The 18,694-nt window shown below is 42.3% G+C and overlaps 1 protein-coding gene across 8 annotated transcripts in view; it reads right to left on the bottom strand.

Moving 5' to 3' along the window:
* Nucleotides 1-18,694, bottom strand: part of IKZF2 (IKAROS family zinc finger 2) — a 113,752-nt gene that overhangs the window by 12,558 nt on the left and 82,500 nt on the right. For 5 of the 8 annotated variants that reach the window (XM_083473858.1, XM_083473864.1, XM_083473859.1 and 2 more), the window contains 2 exons: nucleotides 13,188-13,325; nucleotides 5,376-5,519 (listed from right to left, as the gene is read on the bottom strand). In XM_083473858.1, the coding sequence (XP_083329984.1) occupies nucleotides 5,376-5,519; nucleotides 13,188-13,325 (282 nt within the window). The remainder of the gene's footprint in view (nucleotides 1-5,375; nucleotides 5,520-13,187; nucleotides 13,326-18,694) is intronic. The other 3 variants (XM_083473862.1, XM_083473863.1, XM_083473861.1) reach the window with 1 other exon arrangement.

Genomic DNA, 18,694 nt, shown 5'->3' with positions numbered 1-18,694 from the left:
CCTTTTGCACATGACTAAGAACCCTGATATTCGCACATGACTAAGAACCCTGATATTTTAGGGGTTCTCAACTTCATAGGAAGTATCAATGGACACGAAAGGATTCCTGCTGCATAAGTCCACTCTCCTCACTACAGGAGGAGCTGGGAGATTTGCATGGCCTTGGGAATGGTGCTGAATGCATGACCTGGCTGACCCCGTGTTGCTTCTTCCCCTTGCTAATGTCTGAATACGGTTTCTGTGGTTTAGAGCTTGTAACTTCAGTCCATAACCAATACAAAGGTTCCACAAAGTGGTTAATGCAAGTCAGTTAATGCACTTCAGTATCCTTTGCTCAAAATGTGGATAGGATCAATGTGAGCTAATTCTCACTTCACATTTATATTTCCATGCCTCTTGCCAAACCTGAAGGAAACATACACACGTAAAATACACCATGTATATCTTTAAAATACTCCTAAATAGTGAATGGGAATGCTGGTCCTCTAGCAATGGCAGTTTTGCCCCCCCCCCCATGGGGACACACGGAGGGCAATGCAACTACCCCAAGGCAGGGGACATCCAGCAGGAAACATCTGACCAACCTGGGGCAAGGACTGAAGGTCTGCAAGGGCTATCACTAGAAAGGCCAGTGTGAAGATGCAAATGTTTTCTTTTTAATGTTCAGGCAAGAATACACACCAAGAATAAATGAAGACCAAGTGACAAACCCTTGCCCTCACCTCCAATATATGAAACTAATATGGATTATAGAAGAAAATGATGACTTTTCTTTCCCTCAAAAATGCCCCTGAACCTATTTGTCTGCAATTTGGCAGGCTTAACATACTCTGGAGAGGTTCCTGTGCCTGAAACTTTTATTCACTTTGGCCAAAAGAGGGAACAGTTATTATAGTCATTTTCCGATTCACCATTACAGTGAAGGGGGAACCCTTTCTGCACATCATCTTGGAACCTGATACAGACTGAAGCAGGGAGAGCAAAGAGCAACTCAGAAATATATTGGATTTTTTAAAAAAGACCTCACAAATACAGATACAAGCTGAATCTTGGGTGCCATACACACCCCTACCAAATAATGTCTTGTATCTTCATTCCAGTAGAGATTGCGGAAGGATTGTAACAATGCTCTGAAGTGCCACTGGGAACATGACAAGGGACACATGAATGTTTCCAGTTTGGAATCCGTACTGAAGTACAAGATGTATGGGTAAAATCAGCCTTCAGTCTCTGAAGCAGCTTAAGATAAGCAGGGCCCTGGCAAGTTATAGGATCCACCTACATTTCAGAATAAACTATCATATGAAAACAGCATGCCTATTATGTACGCAAAGGTGTTAAGAGAATTTATTGAAATAATTTTGTTTTCTCAGAAACGTAAGAGATAATGAGCAAGAAATGTGTGCTTAACACATCACCTTGTCCCCCTCCCCCTTTAAATTATGATTCATGATAATGACCTGGGATTATCAACTTTTGAAACAAGCCCTGGCATCTCAGATTGTAACATGGGTAAGATTCTGTGTGCCAAAGTGGTCAGGGTACCAATATGATTTAGAAGCAGTCATTAATAAATTGATGGCTGCTAATAACACACCTCATAAAAACCACAAAATTATTCAAGAAAATAAGTTTTTTTTAAAAAACTATGTTATATGCATAAAAGGTAAACTATTTTTTAGTTCATAAATCCAAGCAAGCTCATCAGTCTGAAGAGCATTATTCATTGCAGGTTTTCAAAACCTAATATGTTGCCTAGTTGAGGAATTTTCACTATGATTAAAATGATATACTTTTCTATCCTTTACTGCCATAATAACTGCTCCATTAGCTAAAGTAACTAGCTACTGAGATCCAATTAGCCACATCATATTATGCCATCTGGAAAACACTGTCCTTCTTCCCATCCCCTTACTTCCAAGGTGAAGTTGCGCCCATAAATTCACACTGGTGCCCTTCAACAAATGTCATGTTCACAAGTGTTTTTAGTCAGAAACATGCTGCCATAGAGGAGCTGCTAAAATGCTATCACAGAAGGATTTTTTTAAAAAAATAGCTATCACTGTATACAGTGGCATAGCGTGGGGGGTGCAGGGGGGGGCCCGGCCGCACCGGGCGCAACATCTGGGGGTTAGGGTTAGGGGGCGCAAATCCACGGGTTAGGGGGCGCAAATTACTTGCCTTGCCCCAGGTGCTGACAACCCACGCTACGCCACTGACTGTATAGTTGTAATTCTCTAACTGAATGACCCTTGTACAATGGAAAAAGGTAAAAATATTGTATTAGTATGTTGCTAAAATGGACTATTTTTAATACAGCATCAGAAGAAATTTACATGCACACTGTTCCTTGTCTTGTGAAGGTTTTTGGGCTAAACTTATATTATGAAGGTGGGGGAGCAGACATTAGTTTCACTCAGTTTCACTCTGTGACATGAATACTGATTACCAGGTCTTGTTTAGTCTGTTTCAACTTTTTCCTACATTGGAAGCATGACACTTTCCTTCCTTTCTTCTGAAATTTCAACCGTAACACTGAGATTGCTCAGCTCAGAATACCACCTGCAGGTTTCACCGGAGAGTGAAAGGTCAGTCTACTGACTAGAAGGGCCCGTGCTTCTAGCTGTCTCTGTGCAAGAGTGTGACACCTTTCTCTGAAATTCCAGATCTATTGTATCATCTGCTAGTTGGTGCCCATTGTGCTGGGGTTGGGGGTGGCTGGCTAATCAATCTGAAATCAAATTTCACTTAAGCTGTATGCACCTAGTAGATAAAAGCAAGAAAGGTAACTGTCTCTCAGCTTCATTGCCCCACTTGTTGAAAAGAAATAATGCACCTTTTTTAATGGGTTCTGAACATTAATGTGTTGTTAAGGACTGGTCATGTTGTGCAGATGCCTGATGATCATTTTCCAAAGCAACTACTCTATTCCAAACTTAAAAATGGAAAGTGTAATGCTGGTGGTCAACAAAAGAGGTTTAAAGACTGTCTCAAGGCAAATCTAAAAAAAATGTAGTATAAACACTGACAACTGGGAACACTGGCCTGCAAGTGTTCCAGTTGGAGAACAGCCTTTACCAAAGGTGTCACAGGCTTTCAAGGTGTCACACTTGAACTCAGGACGCAAGGGAGAAACGTCCTCAGAGGAAGCCACGCTGCGCAAATCCACACCATGATTAACTCCCACCCGGAAACCAATGTCCCCACTGTGGAAGGACGTATGGATCCAGAATTGGCCTCCACAGTCACTTACGGACTCATTGTTAAAACCGTGTTTATGGTAGACAATCTTACTCGGCTACGAGTGATCGCCAAAGAAGAAGAGAGTATAAATGATTCCTGAAAGACACCTAGCCCTTCTCATAATTACCATGATGCCATTTCGGAATTTGCACACATTTTTTAAAAAAAGAACTGGGCACATTGTTTTACACATGATTATCTATTATGAACAAAATTGTCTACTCCACTGAACATGAAACAAACTTTGACTTGGGTCATTTCCTCTCTATGTACACCAAGTGTTACTGGCTGACATACAACTCTTGGCGCCTCAATTCCTCATCCATAAAACAGCCATAATTATGATTTAAATTTCACAAGGATAAGGTAAAAATTGTTACTCATACTGAACCTCACATGGAGTTCTTATGCTACCTTGATGGCATGGGAACTTCAGTTGTGCTGATCTGTTGTTTGCCATCAAAACAACATGCAAAGTACAGGGCCACTTTAATCCTTTGGAAAATGGGCTGGTGCTGATGTGAGGAGCAGGAGGAGGAGGAATCCCAATATGGATTCTGCCCTCGTGGTTCTGGGTTTCTTGCATTATGGAACAAATGGTACTGGAAGGAACAGCGCTGCTATGGCTCACATGCCAGGACAGCATAAGCACCCCATGACAGGGTAGGCAAAATGACTACATAAATGCAAGACTAGAGTTCAAACCACCACGTGACTCAGTCAACAGAACAAATCTTTAAAGACACGTAAGAGAGAGGGATACACGTGAAGTTCACCTCACAGCCTTTTCTAGTTGAAAATTCTCCTCCCACGGCTCACAAGGCCTTCTATTACCAATTGTCCTGTGGAATGGACTCCCGTCTCCTCTGAATCCATACAGCTAGAGAACTGGGGCTGTGAACATCTAGTGGGGGAAATTCTTTTATACCTCTATTTATTCAGAGAGTGCAATGAGGCTTCATGCAAAAACTGTTAAGTGTGGGATTTTCCCAACATTTACTTGAAGTGCAACTAATATATTCCCCCCAGGAGCTTAAGAGAATCAGGGCACAGGCACAACAACAATTTTTATAAAAATCATATATGCTAACTTGCATATATAGATGTAAGTTCAGCTCTCTGAACAAAGTAAGATGGTGGGTGACTAGGCCTGTAAAGCAAAGTAGCTTCTTCTTAAAAAGTAAAACAAAACAAAATGGGGGGGGGGAGGGACCAGTGGGCTGCCTCCTAGCAATGGCCCTGCACTCCTAGTCTTTCCCCACTATCTATCCCACTCAGTCCATCCAGCTGGGTTTTTTACCTATTCCCTAACATCTTATATCCTTTCATGTGACCATATACAAAGGCCAGCCATGTCAGTCATCCAGAGGAGTAGCTGGTGTGGTGTTGCCTCCCAAGGGTGGAACAGTGGGGAGGTCAGCTGCCCTGCCCCCAAACCACTGTGGTAAGCAGCAATGACATGGCTGTCTGGAGGCTAGTGGCAGCTCTGGCCCACTGTGCCGGCCACTCCTGGCCATCGATTGTGTCCCTAGAAACTCGAAGATTCTCCTGCACCCACCTTTCTAGGTCTTTTTAATAACAGAAACAAAATGTGTGCGTGTGTGCAATTGATTGAGCAGCCTATCCGATATCGCTGATAGTTCTGGAAATATATGAGAAAATGTCATTCTACACTAAGAAGAGGCCAGTTGTATTTCAGACAGAACTAAAGAAACAGCACTCTTTTAACAGTGTGTATCAGAACAGTGTTGTACCACATAACACTGTTAGGGAAACACTACTAGAAATGGAATATGGGTTTTTAAAATTTTGCCTTTAAGAAACTGCTATCACAGAGTAAGCAAATGTCCTCTGTGGAGCTCTTAAGCAATCTGGTATATGTTTTTGTCCCCAGATATATATATGAATGAATCTTTGGCTTTCAGCAGTTGCTGGGTTCTATACTGCAGGTCATACTGCATGGCTCTGGCCCCATGGCCTATGCACTTCTCTAGTCCTCAGCTCCCCCCCCCCCCGGTATGTCTCATTCTGATTGTGCCATCCCTGCATTAGAACATTTAAGAGTTTAGGATATAACAATGAACTACCCCCTTTTTTTGCTACAAACAACAACATGCTCATCTGACGCTTACCCACAAACTTCTGTGGGGTGGAGCTTTTACGCTTTCCCATGTTGCTTGTCAGCTTCTCTATAACAGCAGGTCTTTCAAAAGGCACCAGAGTAACATTGTTGTCCATCCCAGGATCTTGCTCCTTACCATCTTCCATAGTAGATACTACATAAAACCAAAAAGCCAAATCAGATAGAGCTACCTACACTTCCAGGAGAAATTAAGTAAATAAAAGTGGTCAACATTTTTGAGGTTTGCAAACTATAATTAGTCAATGCGTGCCCATAAAAGCACTAGAAAGTTTGGGGAGTCGTTTAATGATGCTCTTGGCCTTTGGTTCTAATAACCTTCTGGGCAAGGGCTCTTTGCAACTGAAGGTGGCTGTGGAGCATGAAGAAACAACTCCACTATTGGGGAAAGGAGATCTGGGATTGGTGAGCTAGGTTAAAAGCTATGGATATGTGAATTGCCTCTACAAGCCACTACATTAGGAGTAGTCAACATGGTGTGCACTCCAAACGTTCCTGAACTCCAGCATGTGGCGGTCAAGGATTGTGGGTGATGAAGTCCAGCAACATCAGACTGACACCATGTTTATGCACTACATAAATAACATGCCACATGTTTTCCGGAATCCCCCCAATTTATTAATTCTGCTCATGAATCAAAGAAATGATGCTTAAGGTTAATCACACACAATGAGAAACTGCCATTTTAAAATACTTTTGTATTTATTATCTGAAACAAAGCCAATAAAAATATTTCTGTCTGTTTGCTATTGCTTATTTATAAAATGGTTCCATGTCCACCAGCATGCAGCACAGCTCCAAAATGGTTCTATGGTTCCTCTACCCAGTAGTGAGTGGAGCTGACAACCCTAGACTGCCTGAGTATTGAAGGGCCTGGAAAGGTGAAAAATATGAAGCCTAGATGGAGTAATCTAAACAAAGGCATAGTGGGAGAGGGACTGGATACAGTAGGTGGGGGTAGGCCAAGGAAGAAAGAGTGAGTGAGTGAGTGAGTGAAGGTATGTCACCTTTTCTTCACACAGAAAAGAAGGAAGAAGAAAAATGTCCCAGGTTTACAGCCCTGCTCTCACAACATATCCAGGGTGAGTGAATGGATGCAGGAGTGAGAGGGACACGATCACATTGGCTGGATCTCTCCCCATCTATGCGCATTCTGTAAATTGCATGCATGGAGTAGACATATGTTCAACTGTACACTGACTCCCTCTTCATGATGGAAACCTAGACAAGCAAGTTCCCAATTGCCAGGAGAGATCCCTTGTGTGCAGCTGTATATACGAAGATATTCATCGATCCTCCTTCTGCACATGCTCTCTCAGGCTGGATATGCTGACCGTAAGGCCATCAGAATTACATACTCATATTTCCTGAAAAAATGATTATGTCAGGAACTTTGAGAAGTATATTTCTTTGCAAAGCAAAACAGCCTATCCTGCATTACAGAGATGAAAATAGGGGCATTTGTACATTTCTACCAGCCTTTCTGACACCAAGGGTCACTCCCTGAACCAGGACCCTTGAAGAAAATTCCTCTTTGCCTGCTGCATACAGCATTCCTTTATCCTGGCATAGTGAGCCCCGTCTTCTGAAGCAAGGGGCTGTTAGCAAACTGGCTACCAAGACAACATGGCAGCAGCTCTTCAAGAATCCCACAAAATGGCAGGGGGAGGGGGCACACCACGGAACTACTGAGATAAGCACACCATTCACATTTAGGTTCTCAGGACTTTACTAAAGGGGCACCCATTTTAGAAAGTTAATATGTTTGGTGTAATGCACAAGAGCGAAGAACAATATCACAGTGGCCAACCTCACCTCTGAGTCATGTGCAGACACTAGAAAGCTGACAGTCAGAACAAAACCTGTATGTCTCACGATTTGTCCTGGCATAGGGTCTGTTTTGACAGTTTCCTGAATTGTGTGTAGGTTGGAAGTGGGTCTTACCACCACCACAATTCTGTCCTCCTGACTTAGTGAATTCAGACTGAACATAGGACATAGGGCTGCACTAAATGCGGATTATTGCAACACTTTCATACTGACTATTCTATAAGATCCAGACAAGATAGTTCAAAGTATGAAACTAGCAAAAATGACTAGAGGAACAAAGCTAAAGACTACAATTGAAAATGCAGAATTCATTCGTCTTTCCCCATGTATTTGGCTAATAATTCTTCCAAATGAAGTCACCACCACCAGAACAACAAAACAGTCCCCTTTACAATGACAATACTACCTTGGAGAAAAAGTTTTATCCATTTACTGGCTCCCTAAAATCATCTGAACTATTTTCAGTTTCATATTGCTCTGTTACTTCCAACAGAATATAAGATATCCCTGCACAATACGTAACCCATCAAGCTGCGCATGTCACCAGCCACATTTTGTGGCTTGCCAGATGTTTGCAAGTTTCTGCAGCTCTAGGCCTGCAATAAGCACAGGTGGCTTAGGAAGCCCCTGAAGAGCTGCCAAACAGGGCTGGGCTGCATTCAGCTTAGTGGGACACACATTTTGAAAATCCAGGAGTTTAGCCATGCAACTTGCAGCTCCCCCAAATCAGTCCTCTTTAGATGTCCTGCCTCTGATCAGATACTCATAGTAAGGCAAATACTTTATAAATAAATAGTTACGATATTTATCTATACAGCTGAAGGGTGAAGCAACGGCACTGAATTTTTTTCTCCCTTAGGCAGAAAAGCAGCTCAACTGTTTAAGCCATTTCAGTCCTCCTAAATTCCAGAGGCTATGGAAGTAAAATAGGAACACTTAGGCTTGAATGACTTGGGAACTTTTTTTTTGTAAGTGTTTATGAAGTTGGTATAAAGCTATGCTGCTATATGCCCACCCCCCACCCATTGCTTTTGTTCTGTTTGCACTTCTCACAACAACTTGGCACAGAAGAAAAACAGGTTTCCAGGAAAACACTCTGATAAATCACTCTAATTTATATGTCATCCAGGAGCTTTCTTATCTAGTGAAGATTGTGTCTGAGAGAAGCCCCCAACCTTTTCTCTGTGTTCCTTCCTTTTCTGTTCACCTCTAGACCGGCAAAGCTAGTCTTCTCCAGGTGAAAGCAGACCTTTAGCCTACCAGAAACCTCCCACTCCTGCAGAAGACTCTATACTTCCTCCTTTGTTGCTCTTCTCAGGACTGGAGCTTCTCTCCTCCAAATACACCTGTGTGACGTTGCCTCTCCCTCTCATCCTTCAAATGTCTCATCAAAACCCCTATTTCCTATTGAGACTGCTAAAACTAAGTATGCATATTATTTCCTCAGCTTATCCAGCCATTAAAAATGTCCACTTTGCCTCCCTCCCCAACACCCTATTCCCTCTTTCATTCCCGTTTTCAGTACCACCTGGGAAAAGGTAACAACACACTTTGCCACATCTGGGGTTTTCAAAAATGAAATACTAGGCTGCGTGTACATGTGCAGTTTTCATTGGGATCAGAGCTGGGGAGGGAAGAATGAACCTCCCCTCCCTGCATGCTGCAGTTTTGCTAAAACCCGTCATTTCCACCCGACTACCCATGGTATTTAATTTTTAATGCCCCAGATGTAGTTGCTAATCAGGTTATCCAAGTACAGTAACATCTTGTTTGGACTATTTTCTCTTCTGAGGACCTTTGTAAATTTTCACCATGTGGAGCTGGAGAAAGGAGCAGCAAGAGAGAGGGAGATTCTGCCATGAAGGCTCAGTTGTAGCACAACAAGCTCTCTGCATTGGTGACACTTCTTCTTGAACTGGGTCTGACATTGGCTTGGGACTGGCTGTGGAGAAGGATTTGCAGGGAATACTACTTTTGATTTGTTCCTATTATTCATTGCCTACTAATGGCTTTTCATGAACCCCCCAACTCCCACAATTAAAAGGGGAAACTGACAAAAGAGCAGGAATTCAGAAGAGAGCTATAAACATTACTTAATTTGAGCCAGGCCTAGCTATGAAACCCAGAAACTATTAAGACCACTGAACACCTGTAACTGGTCCAACCCATGTCTGATATTAGAGGGGGGAGAGATTTGATCTTCCACATTAAACTTTAGAAGTACCTTTTGCTTATGAATACAGGTAGATCACATCTTACACTGATTTCACTGACGTGATCACAGCTTTATGCTGGAAATTTAAAATAAAAAATAAAAGGGGCAGGAGAACCCACAAAAGAGTGTGTTCTTTCTCTTCCTCTTTCTGGTAAAAGATTCCTGGGGGTGGGAGGGAAATATCTGGCTCATGGAAACTGTCCAACTGACAATCCATTCCGTTTATCTATTTGTAGGTTGGCTGCCAAGGAAAGCCAAATGTTAGAACCTCATTTATTTTGTAAACTTTCTTTTTTTTAATTGCACAGCATGCTCTTGCTGAGACACACAAAGATCGTGCATTTGCCACAGGAGTCCAACTGCCAGTAGAGAAATAAATGGAAGGTTGGAAAGCTCAAATAACAACAATAAAAACCAGAACTCATATTTACTTTCAATATGACTGAGACATGCAGATGATTAAAGTCTGCATCCTTGTTTCCCTCTGATGGTGTGGGGTCATCCTTGTTTCCCTCTGATGGTGTGGAGTCAAAACCAACTCAAAGTTTCTAAGCAATTGTTATGAATTTGTGCAGCCTGTGCCTATGCATTCTTAAAAATAAGGCCCACTATGTTCAACAGGTCTTATTCCCAATGAAGTAAGAGTGCAGAGGTTTTCAGCATAGGTTTTTAATTTAAATCAACATTTTTTACAATGCTCATTTTTACAATGGACATGCAATCGAGCAATGTGTAATGCACATATGTTTGAGGATGCTAGTACATAGCACAACAAGATAATAAAACACAACCAAAGAAAACCACAATGATAGCGACTGAGTCTGTAGTGCTCTGAGCAGCCCTCTTCATAATGTGGGACACAGAGGTTCACTGCTACTCTATTTCTTCCCCTGCCCAGGTGTAACTGCAGTCATAGAATATTGAAACAAGACTTTAAATTCAAGATTTAAGTTAGGCATGCCAGCCAATAATTTCTGGGGCCAGAGTGCATTGACTGATGTACCAACACAATGGCACAAAGCACAAGTATGTCTCTTGAGCACATTTCCCCTGGTAAATGCATTAAAAGGGGGTGGTGTGTGTGACTGACATGAGGGCTTCTTCAAATAAGAACTAATCCTTTTGAATGCTACAAAAACCTAAAATTAACCCTTGAAAATAATTAATAAACTGCTCTGAGGCTGGAGAGGTGGAGAAGTTTCATGGGCACTGTCCAATAGCAGCACACGAAAGCTGGACCAGAAACATACATAAATATACTTCCAGATTTTCCTGCTTTGGGGGCTTTCCAGGGGAATCATAGACTGAATCATTACAAGCCTCCATAAATAAAGCAGTTTGACTAGAAACCATAGCAGGAGAGGAAACATGACTGTGTACTGCAGGAAATTACCGTTATTATATAACCTCTGAGTCTCTGAAAAGCTATCCTCCAGGTACAACCATCTCTCACACATCAAAGACTAGAGAGAAGGTCTTTCAGGGCAGATGTGTGATTTCCAGCAGTGCTAAGAGTCACAGCAACTCTTTTTAGACAAAAACGAAGAACAAAATCAGACTTTCCACAAACATTCAGAGGGCCCCCAGAATCCAGTGCAGCAGTGATGGTGGGTTGTGAATGCTGGCTCCAGAAATCTCAATGGGCAGCACAACAAGCTTATTAATCAAAACTGAAATAGCACTAAAGCCTACTTGATTTCATTTAACTGTGATTGCCACAGTTCCTGACAGACTTATGGTTCCTGTTCTCTTCATAGTTCTAGAGAAAAAGTTGTTGTGAAGGGGTGACTTTTTCCCATTCTTGTGTTGCCTGATTCAAAGTTGCGCACAGCACAGCACAGCACAGCACAGCACAGCTTAAATCCTATTCATTGAAGTGGAATTGATGGACTGGCTACTGTTGCCCCAAAGCTTTGGCTACTGTGGCTCAATTCACACTTAGCATTAAACCATGGTTTGGCAATTGGGAGCATTTGTAATGGGCACCTGCGCTTCCCACTCTCTTCCCTCTTGCATGTCTCCTTCACTTGGGTTTGTTGGGGTCTTTCTTTTTGCTGACTAGTTTGCCATGATGCAGGACGCAGGTGGCGCTGTAAAACCTCAGCGTCTAGAACTTGCCGATTGCATGGTCGGCGGTTCGAATCTCTGTGGTGGGGTGCGCTCCCATTGCTCGGTCCCAGTGCCTGCCAACCTAGCAGTTCGAAAGCACCCCCGGGTGCAAGTAGATAAATAGGGATCGCTTACTAGTGGGAAGGTAAACAGCGTTTCCATGTGTTGCGCTGGCTCGCCAGATGCAGCTTGTCACGCTGGCCACGTGACCCGGAAGTGTCTTCGGACAGCGCTGGCCCCCGGCCTCTTAAGCGAGATGGGCGCGCAACCCCAGAGTCGGACACGACTAGCCCGTACGGGCAGGGGTACAAAGGTACCTTTCCCTTTACTTGCCATGATGCCCATATTGGAAGAATATTAGAACCTTGCCTCCAAGCCACAACTTGAAACCCTAATTTCACATGTGTTTTCAACCATGGTTCGCTAATCACAAAATGCTAATCACAGTTTGCGGTTTTGGACATAACAGCAAACCATACTTAGCAGAAGACAGTCAGCAGGTCAAGGAGGAAAGGAACTCGCACAGAAGCAGGGAAGAGAGAGCATGTGATCCCTTGTGTGCATTCCCTATTGCAAAGCCACAGTTTTGTATTATGTCTGAATGGAGTTAGTGGGTACAGTAGATTTTCTGTTCATGGCTCATTGATTTTAGTCTTCAGAAATGTCCTGCAGAGCCAGAGGGCTCAAAGGAGTTCAGATACACAGGAATTCCAAAAGAAAGATGCCCAAACCATCAGAGTGATCAGGTCTAACGCATTATTAGCACAGGGTACAAACTTACAGCAAAGGTCCAACCCCTCACCCCTGCTCATAGCATTCCATGGGACAGACTTCCATCAGCAGCCCAGGCCAGTTCATCACTATCCAGATGACTCGTGTGCAGTATTTCATGGGTGCTTTTACAGTAGCTGCCTATAAATTGTCAGCCTCCTATTATGCTTTATGTTCTGAACTGGCACAGCAGGCAGTGCCCACAGTATTAAAAGTTTTGGTGGGGCAACATTTACTAAGATGACACTGATGTAATGGATCCAAAAAGCAAGATTAACTGTTGTGTAGTTTAACATCTGAAGACACATGAATGACTTGTTACATGCCTCAAAATGTCCCATTCTTTTTATCAATTTGCAGTTGTCCTGATCTGGCTTCGTGTGCACTGTCATGTACAGAGTTTCTGTCTGCATTGGCTGCCCAGACATTTCACTTAAATTACATGGAGCAGCTCCATGTGCTTCCTCAGAGATTATGTGTGCCTATGGCTAGTAGCTTGACCAGGATAAATTCATTTATATCCTCCCCTTTGACCTTGTTGGGGTATTCCCCCCCCCATTGCAGCTAGCTTTCCTTTTCTTAGCTACTTACTGCACTAAATTAACAATAAACATAATTCACAACAAGTCTTTGTTACACTATTTTTTTTAGGCTTGAGTTTATATTAAATGTTTGGATCATTGTGGGTCTATTTAAGTACATGTTTCCAATTCTTTCACTTTTGTGGATTGCTAGGAATAGCACAAAAAGGGGGGAAAGTTTCCTGCTTGGCAGGGGGTTGGACTCAATGGCCCTTGTGATCTCTTCCAACTCTATGATTCTATGATTCTATGAAAGGGAGTGCTGTCAAAAGTACTCAGGACTGAGGCTTCCACTCACCATGGTGACTCATGACTTGCCCAGCAGCCTCTATACTGACATTCTGAAGGTAGTTGTGACAGCGTTCCTTGTGCTCTTCCAGAGAGCTGCGTTGCTTGTAACTCCGTCCGCAGTAGTTACACTTGTGAGGTTTACCCACTGTGGGAAGAAGAGAGGCTTCAGGTTAAATCAGTGTTGCCAGGGCACCTTGCAGTTACAAAAATAGAGTAGGAAAACACCTACAAAAGTTATTCCACCCTCTAACCTTTGCTCATTTCCCTTTTCTCTACCTCACTTCATCACTACCCTACCAGTCATTCACCCACACCATGAATATACAGCAACGAAATGTTACAGAAGTGTGTAGTACCCACAAAGGCCAACACAGGGTGGTTTAAATACATTTACCTGTAGCCACAAATAATTTTTTCCTTTGCATCAAAATAACAATGAGGGAAAGATTACAAGACACGTCACAGGGGCTTGGGGAGACTCTTATGACTATACTCTTTTTAAAAGCAGGGCTATGGGATAATATCAGAACATCCTTATGTTTCTAATGGTTTTGCAAAACAAAATGGAGACAGGGACAAGATGCGGTTGATGAAGTGCAACATCAGACATTGTTGCATTGCATCTGTACAACTATCAGTTATGACATTGGTGTGGCAGCTTTGAGGGGTGTCTATGTCCTTATGAAAGGGAAGGGAAGCATGTCATTGTCTCTATGCCAGTGGCGGAGAGCCTCCAGGCTACGAGACTAATTAGGCCTGCCAGACCTCTGAACTTGGTCCAGGAGACCATTTTGGGCAAGCCACACTCACCTGCCAGTAACCTGAAGTCATATGAAATCAGATACGGAGATCTGTTATCTCCCATCTAAAGCATGGGTGGAGGACTGTGGGCTGGATGAGACCCTCAGCCTTCTCCCCTGATCACACCTCCCATTTAAGCCTGCTTCATATCCTGAGTGTTTCTGCCTGGCTGGAATGTGTCCCTGAACTCTGACAATGCCTCCTACCTGCCTGGATGGAGGACAGAGAGGGCTGCATGAAATGTGAGTTTACAGTCATTGCTTTGCCCTCTGGACCTGCCCATCATTGGCACCTGCCTCTCAGAAGGTAAGCGTCTGCAGCCTTGCACTCAGGAAGCTATTTGTGTTACAAGCTTTTGTAGTTCTTGCTAATGTTTCTTGGTAAGGAAGAAACATTCTTTCTCATTCATTCTTAATTTTGGAGGGAGCAGGGCAGGGGATGTATGCAGCAGAAATAATATTTCCATTTATGCTAGATAATCACCCTGAAACAGGAAAGCACAAAATTGAATTCACCAAGAACAAATTGGCTTATAAACTGAAGTAAGGAAAACAATGCTTTGTACTGCTTAAACTCTGAAAGATAAAGAATCTTAGAAAGTGCATTCAAGTCCAAGGTCATCACTCGAGAGAAGTGGCAAGAGAGGAAGCCTAGATGGAACTACCTTCCGACTTCTTTTGACGTTATATTTTAAAGACAAAGTACAAATAAGCCTCCTCTCTCCCTTTTTTCCAAGTCCCGTGGGAGGGGGAGAGGCATCCCTCCCCCTTCGCATGAAACTCCAGGTGGGGGGAGGAGGGTGCACAAATCGCTCCCACTCCTATGGAATGTGCAACAAGGGCCTAAAAATGCCTTTTAGTCTGGAATGTTTTACTTCTGACAAAGCAATATTTACCAATATATAGAGAAAGGAGTGATTTTTGTAATATGACGTACAGTCTAATCAGTGTAACTTTTAAATTTGATTTATGGACACTGAGGGGGAACCCAGAAGTTCATGCAAATACCTTCAGTTAACAAATGAATTCGTTTCTACTGGTCTGGAAAAGGCTGACTGCCAGATGTAAATTTTATTCAGAACTAACAAAAAGGCTAGAGTGAAATGCCCTCCAGATTACTAGACCATTGGAACTAGACAAATGTTTAACATCTTAATTGTGTACATATACCATCCCCATTCTCAAACTGAGGGCAATTGCTTGAGCATTAATAATAATAATAATAATAATAATAATAATAATAATAATAATACTTTTATTATTTATATGCCGCCCATCTGACTGGGTTGCCCCAGCCACTCTGGGTGATTTCCAGCAAAATATAAACACATAATAAAGCATCAGACATTAAAAACTTCACTGTTGCCATTTATGCTGCAATAGCTTGTGCTGTATGGCTTCAGAAACACATGTTACTAACTGAAACAGTATTGTTCCCTTAAAAACTTACACAAGTTTGCTAAAATGTTTAATGTTGCAGTGGATGCAGTTGTACTTCAATTGCCTGCAAATCAAAGCATAATCTGCACCAGCTGAGGATTTATCTTTGTCAGCAAGCTTTTAATTCTGCGGCTGTTTTACAATGACATCAATTCATATCTACTCAGAAGTAAGACCCATTGAGTTCAACGGTTCTTTCTCCCAGGTAAGTGTTTATAGAACTGTTATTTAACTCTGCTCTTTTGGTTCCTTTTTCTGCTTTTAGTTTGATTGTGTGTTTATCTTTTATCTTTGATTTTGATTTTTAAACATATTTGGATTGCTTTTAATGTTTTATGGACTAGGTCTTGTGAAGGGATCAAAATAGGGAAACTTGTGCATGCAGGCACGTGTGTGTGTGTGTGTGTGTGTGCGCGTGCGCGCGCGCGCGCGCGCACGCACACTTTTTTAAAAACAGGGCATCTTCAAATTTTCTCCCAAAGGCAGAACAGGAATAAAGATACAGATTTGCTAGGGACAGGCACCAGAAATTAGGTACCCTCCCCGTAAATAGAATGTCTGGGTGTCCGATTTTGATGTCTGTCTTCATCAGACTTTTGTAGAAGTGTCCTTTGCCATTTGAATTACTTTTACTGTTGCATCACAAAACAACAGACACTTAACAATGCCTATAAGATCAGAAGAAAGAGAAGATCAGAACTCAGACTGTGGATTGTTTGTTTTTATGCTTGAAAAGGCTAGAAATCCTAAAAGATATCCTGCCAGTGTGAAGGAACTGTTAGAAGAATGCATAGTGAATTTCAGCTTTCAGTGGTGCTTTTGAAGAGTACCCTCCCTCTTTCCCTTCCTTTGGAGCCAACTCCTGGGAGCAAAGGTTCCTTCACCCCCCCCCATAAAATATTCAAGGCCCCCCCCCTCCAATGTTGATGAACATTGCCATTCAAATGGTGTGGGTGCACTGTGTCAACTATGCAGAGCTGCAGCTGGGGGTGGGGTCTGGCACGTAGCCATTGAATTATTCAGTTTAATTAATGGCTTTAGTTCTGGTGTGTAACAAGTGATAGCTATATAGGTAAAATACTGATAAGAAATCAGTATCAAAACTTACAAATCAATAGTATTTTGAGCCTTAAATATTATACTTAAAATGTTTGAATTAAAACAGCCATTTGTTTGGATGTATCTAAGTTAACAAACCATAATTGACTCTGGATGGACGTGTAAGGAAATGGTTGCATATGAAATGAATAGATTCAAGCAGATGTTTGTTATACCTCTTTTCAACTCAAAAGCAGCTCCAATACCACATCCTGAACTGCTCAGAGTGAACTTTAGTTTAGGTGTGAAACTCTGGCCCTCTGTAAGGTTTGCAGGTGCTATGTTATCACCACCATCTTTCTAGGTGACAAGTACAAATTTGCAAACATATATGTTAGCAGAAAAGCTTAGCAAGCAAGATGGCTATATCTGCTTGCCAAAAAGAAAAAGAGAAACTGACTTTATTCACCCTACTTCCCTCTCCACACTAGCTGCCATGCTCAAGGGAAAGAGGCAAACCATCGCCATGCTATCATAGATTTCCACCCAGAATCCAGAATCCATTCTATTGTATTGTATCTTTGAAGTGGAAGTTTCCAGTTTTTATTGTTGCTGGGGAGGTAAATCTGAAAAACGCACACTTAACATACTCAAAGTTTAACAGGCAGTTTGATACCAATATATAATGATATATATAATTAACATTTAGGGTAGGATGCACTCAACAGGGAACTAAAGTCAGTCGTAGCTCCATGGCGAGTATTTGTGTATGATAAACATAATAGCAAACACATCCTTGTCCTATTCACAATTTATGTTTTCATGTATAAGCTTGAAGCACCTTAAATACACACTTAATTAAATGCAAATGTTGGGTTCTAGAACTTCTGATCTTTTTTTTTCTTTTGAAGTTAAAAATAGTTTACTTACAAACTCTTCAAAGGTCAGATTCATTTGCTTTTCCACACATCAGTCAGAAAAGCTGCACAGGCTGTAAAACCCACCTTAGTTATAAAGTGGTGAAAGTTCCACATAGGAATTTAAGAGTGGCTGATGAGAGCCACGCGGTTGAGCTGGAGCAACCAACTCAAACCTCTTCACACACTGAGCTTCTCAGGTAGACTGGGGTTATGATAATAAGCTTGGAGACTTCTGGGTTAGTGCCTCCGGCAATGGCGGATTTCCTCTGATCGGGAGGAATCCGCTTCGTGGAAATCAGGGTCTGGACCGCCACGGCGAGGCGGAGACCCATTAAAAACCACAGGCGGGAGAAGCCTGTGGACGTGGGATTCGGCTGGCACCTTTTGTGCCTCCCCTAGTCGTGGGGAAACCCGGTTTCGGGGATCCGGAGTGACGTGGGGTGAGTGGCGCGGTGCTTCAAATCAACTGCTCTTTTCACGGAGTGAAGCCGCATTGCTGTTGCTGGAGAGCGCTGACTTTTTCCTGTGGACAATTGGACTCTAAACAACTACCCGTGAGTAGAACGGAAAACTGGATTATTAAACATCTTAATTTGGCACCGAAGCGGGAAGGTTCCAAACAGGAAGTCCGCCTTCCACTTTTGTAAATAGATTGAAGCAAAGTCATTGCAAGCTAAAGTCTGGAAAGTCTTTTGTAAAGGATTAAACCTCCATCGGCTAAAATTACTAAACCCCCCTTGGAAGCAGGAGAAGAGGGGGGAAATTTTAGATTGTTTAAGCCTGCAGGAGAGAGAGTGAAGAAAGATAAATTACCACCGTTTTGAACCTGGGAATGGGCTGCCAGGAAGCGACGTTTTGGGAAAGTTCATTGACTGTGAATAAAACGTATGTTGACAGATAGTCAAATAAGAGAAACATATTGACTCCAATGTTTCCTTTTGCGCTTAAAAGGAGCAAAATATCTGAAAATCGAAAACAACTTTGTTGCTGGACCTGCTTGTAAAAGGACGGATACAAATAGAAATTGTTTCCCCTAGAGGAAGCTTTTGAAACTGTTGCAGGAGTGGAGCTCGGGAATTCTCCAGCTGCAGAGATTAAAGACCGTGAGAATTAGACATTGACCTTGGACAAGAATGTGGACAGAAGAAGCCTTAGTGATTGCTTTTTGCAAGACAAGTGCCTTATTGGAACAGCTTCATGAGAAGACGGATGTGATGATTACTAAAATTGACAATTTTGGACAAAAAATGACTGATTTGGGACAAAAAGTGAATACTTATACAGAAACTACTCAGGAACCGACCCAGGAATCTGTT

This window comes from Podarcis liolepis (genome assembly GCF_965112155.1).
Source record: "Podarcis liolepis genome assembly, chromosome: 1".
NCBI classification, from domain to species: Eukaryota; Metazoa; Chordata; class Lepidosauria; order Squamata; family Lacertidae; genus Podarcis; species Podarcis liolepis.
The sequence above is the reverse complement of the archived record's forward strand: the minus strand, read 5'-3'. Positions and strand labels throughout refer to the sequence as shown.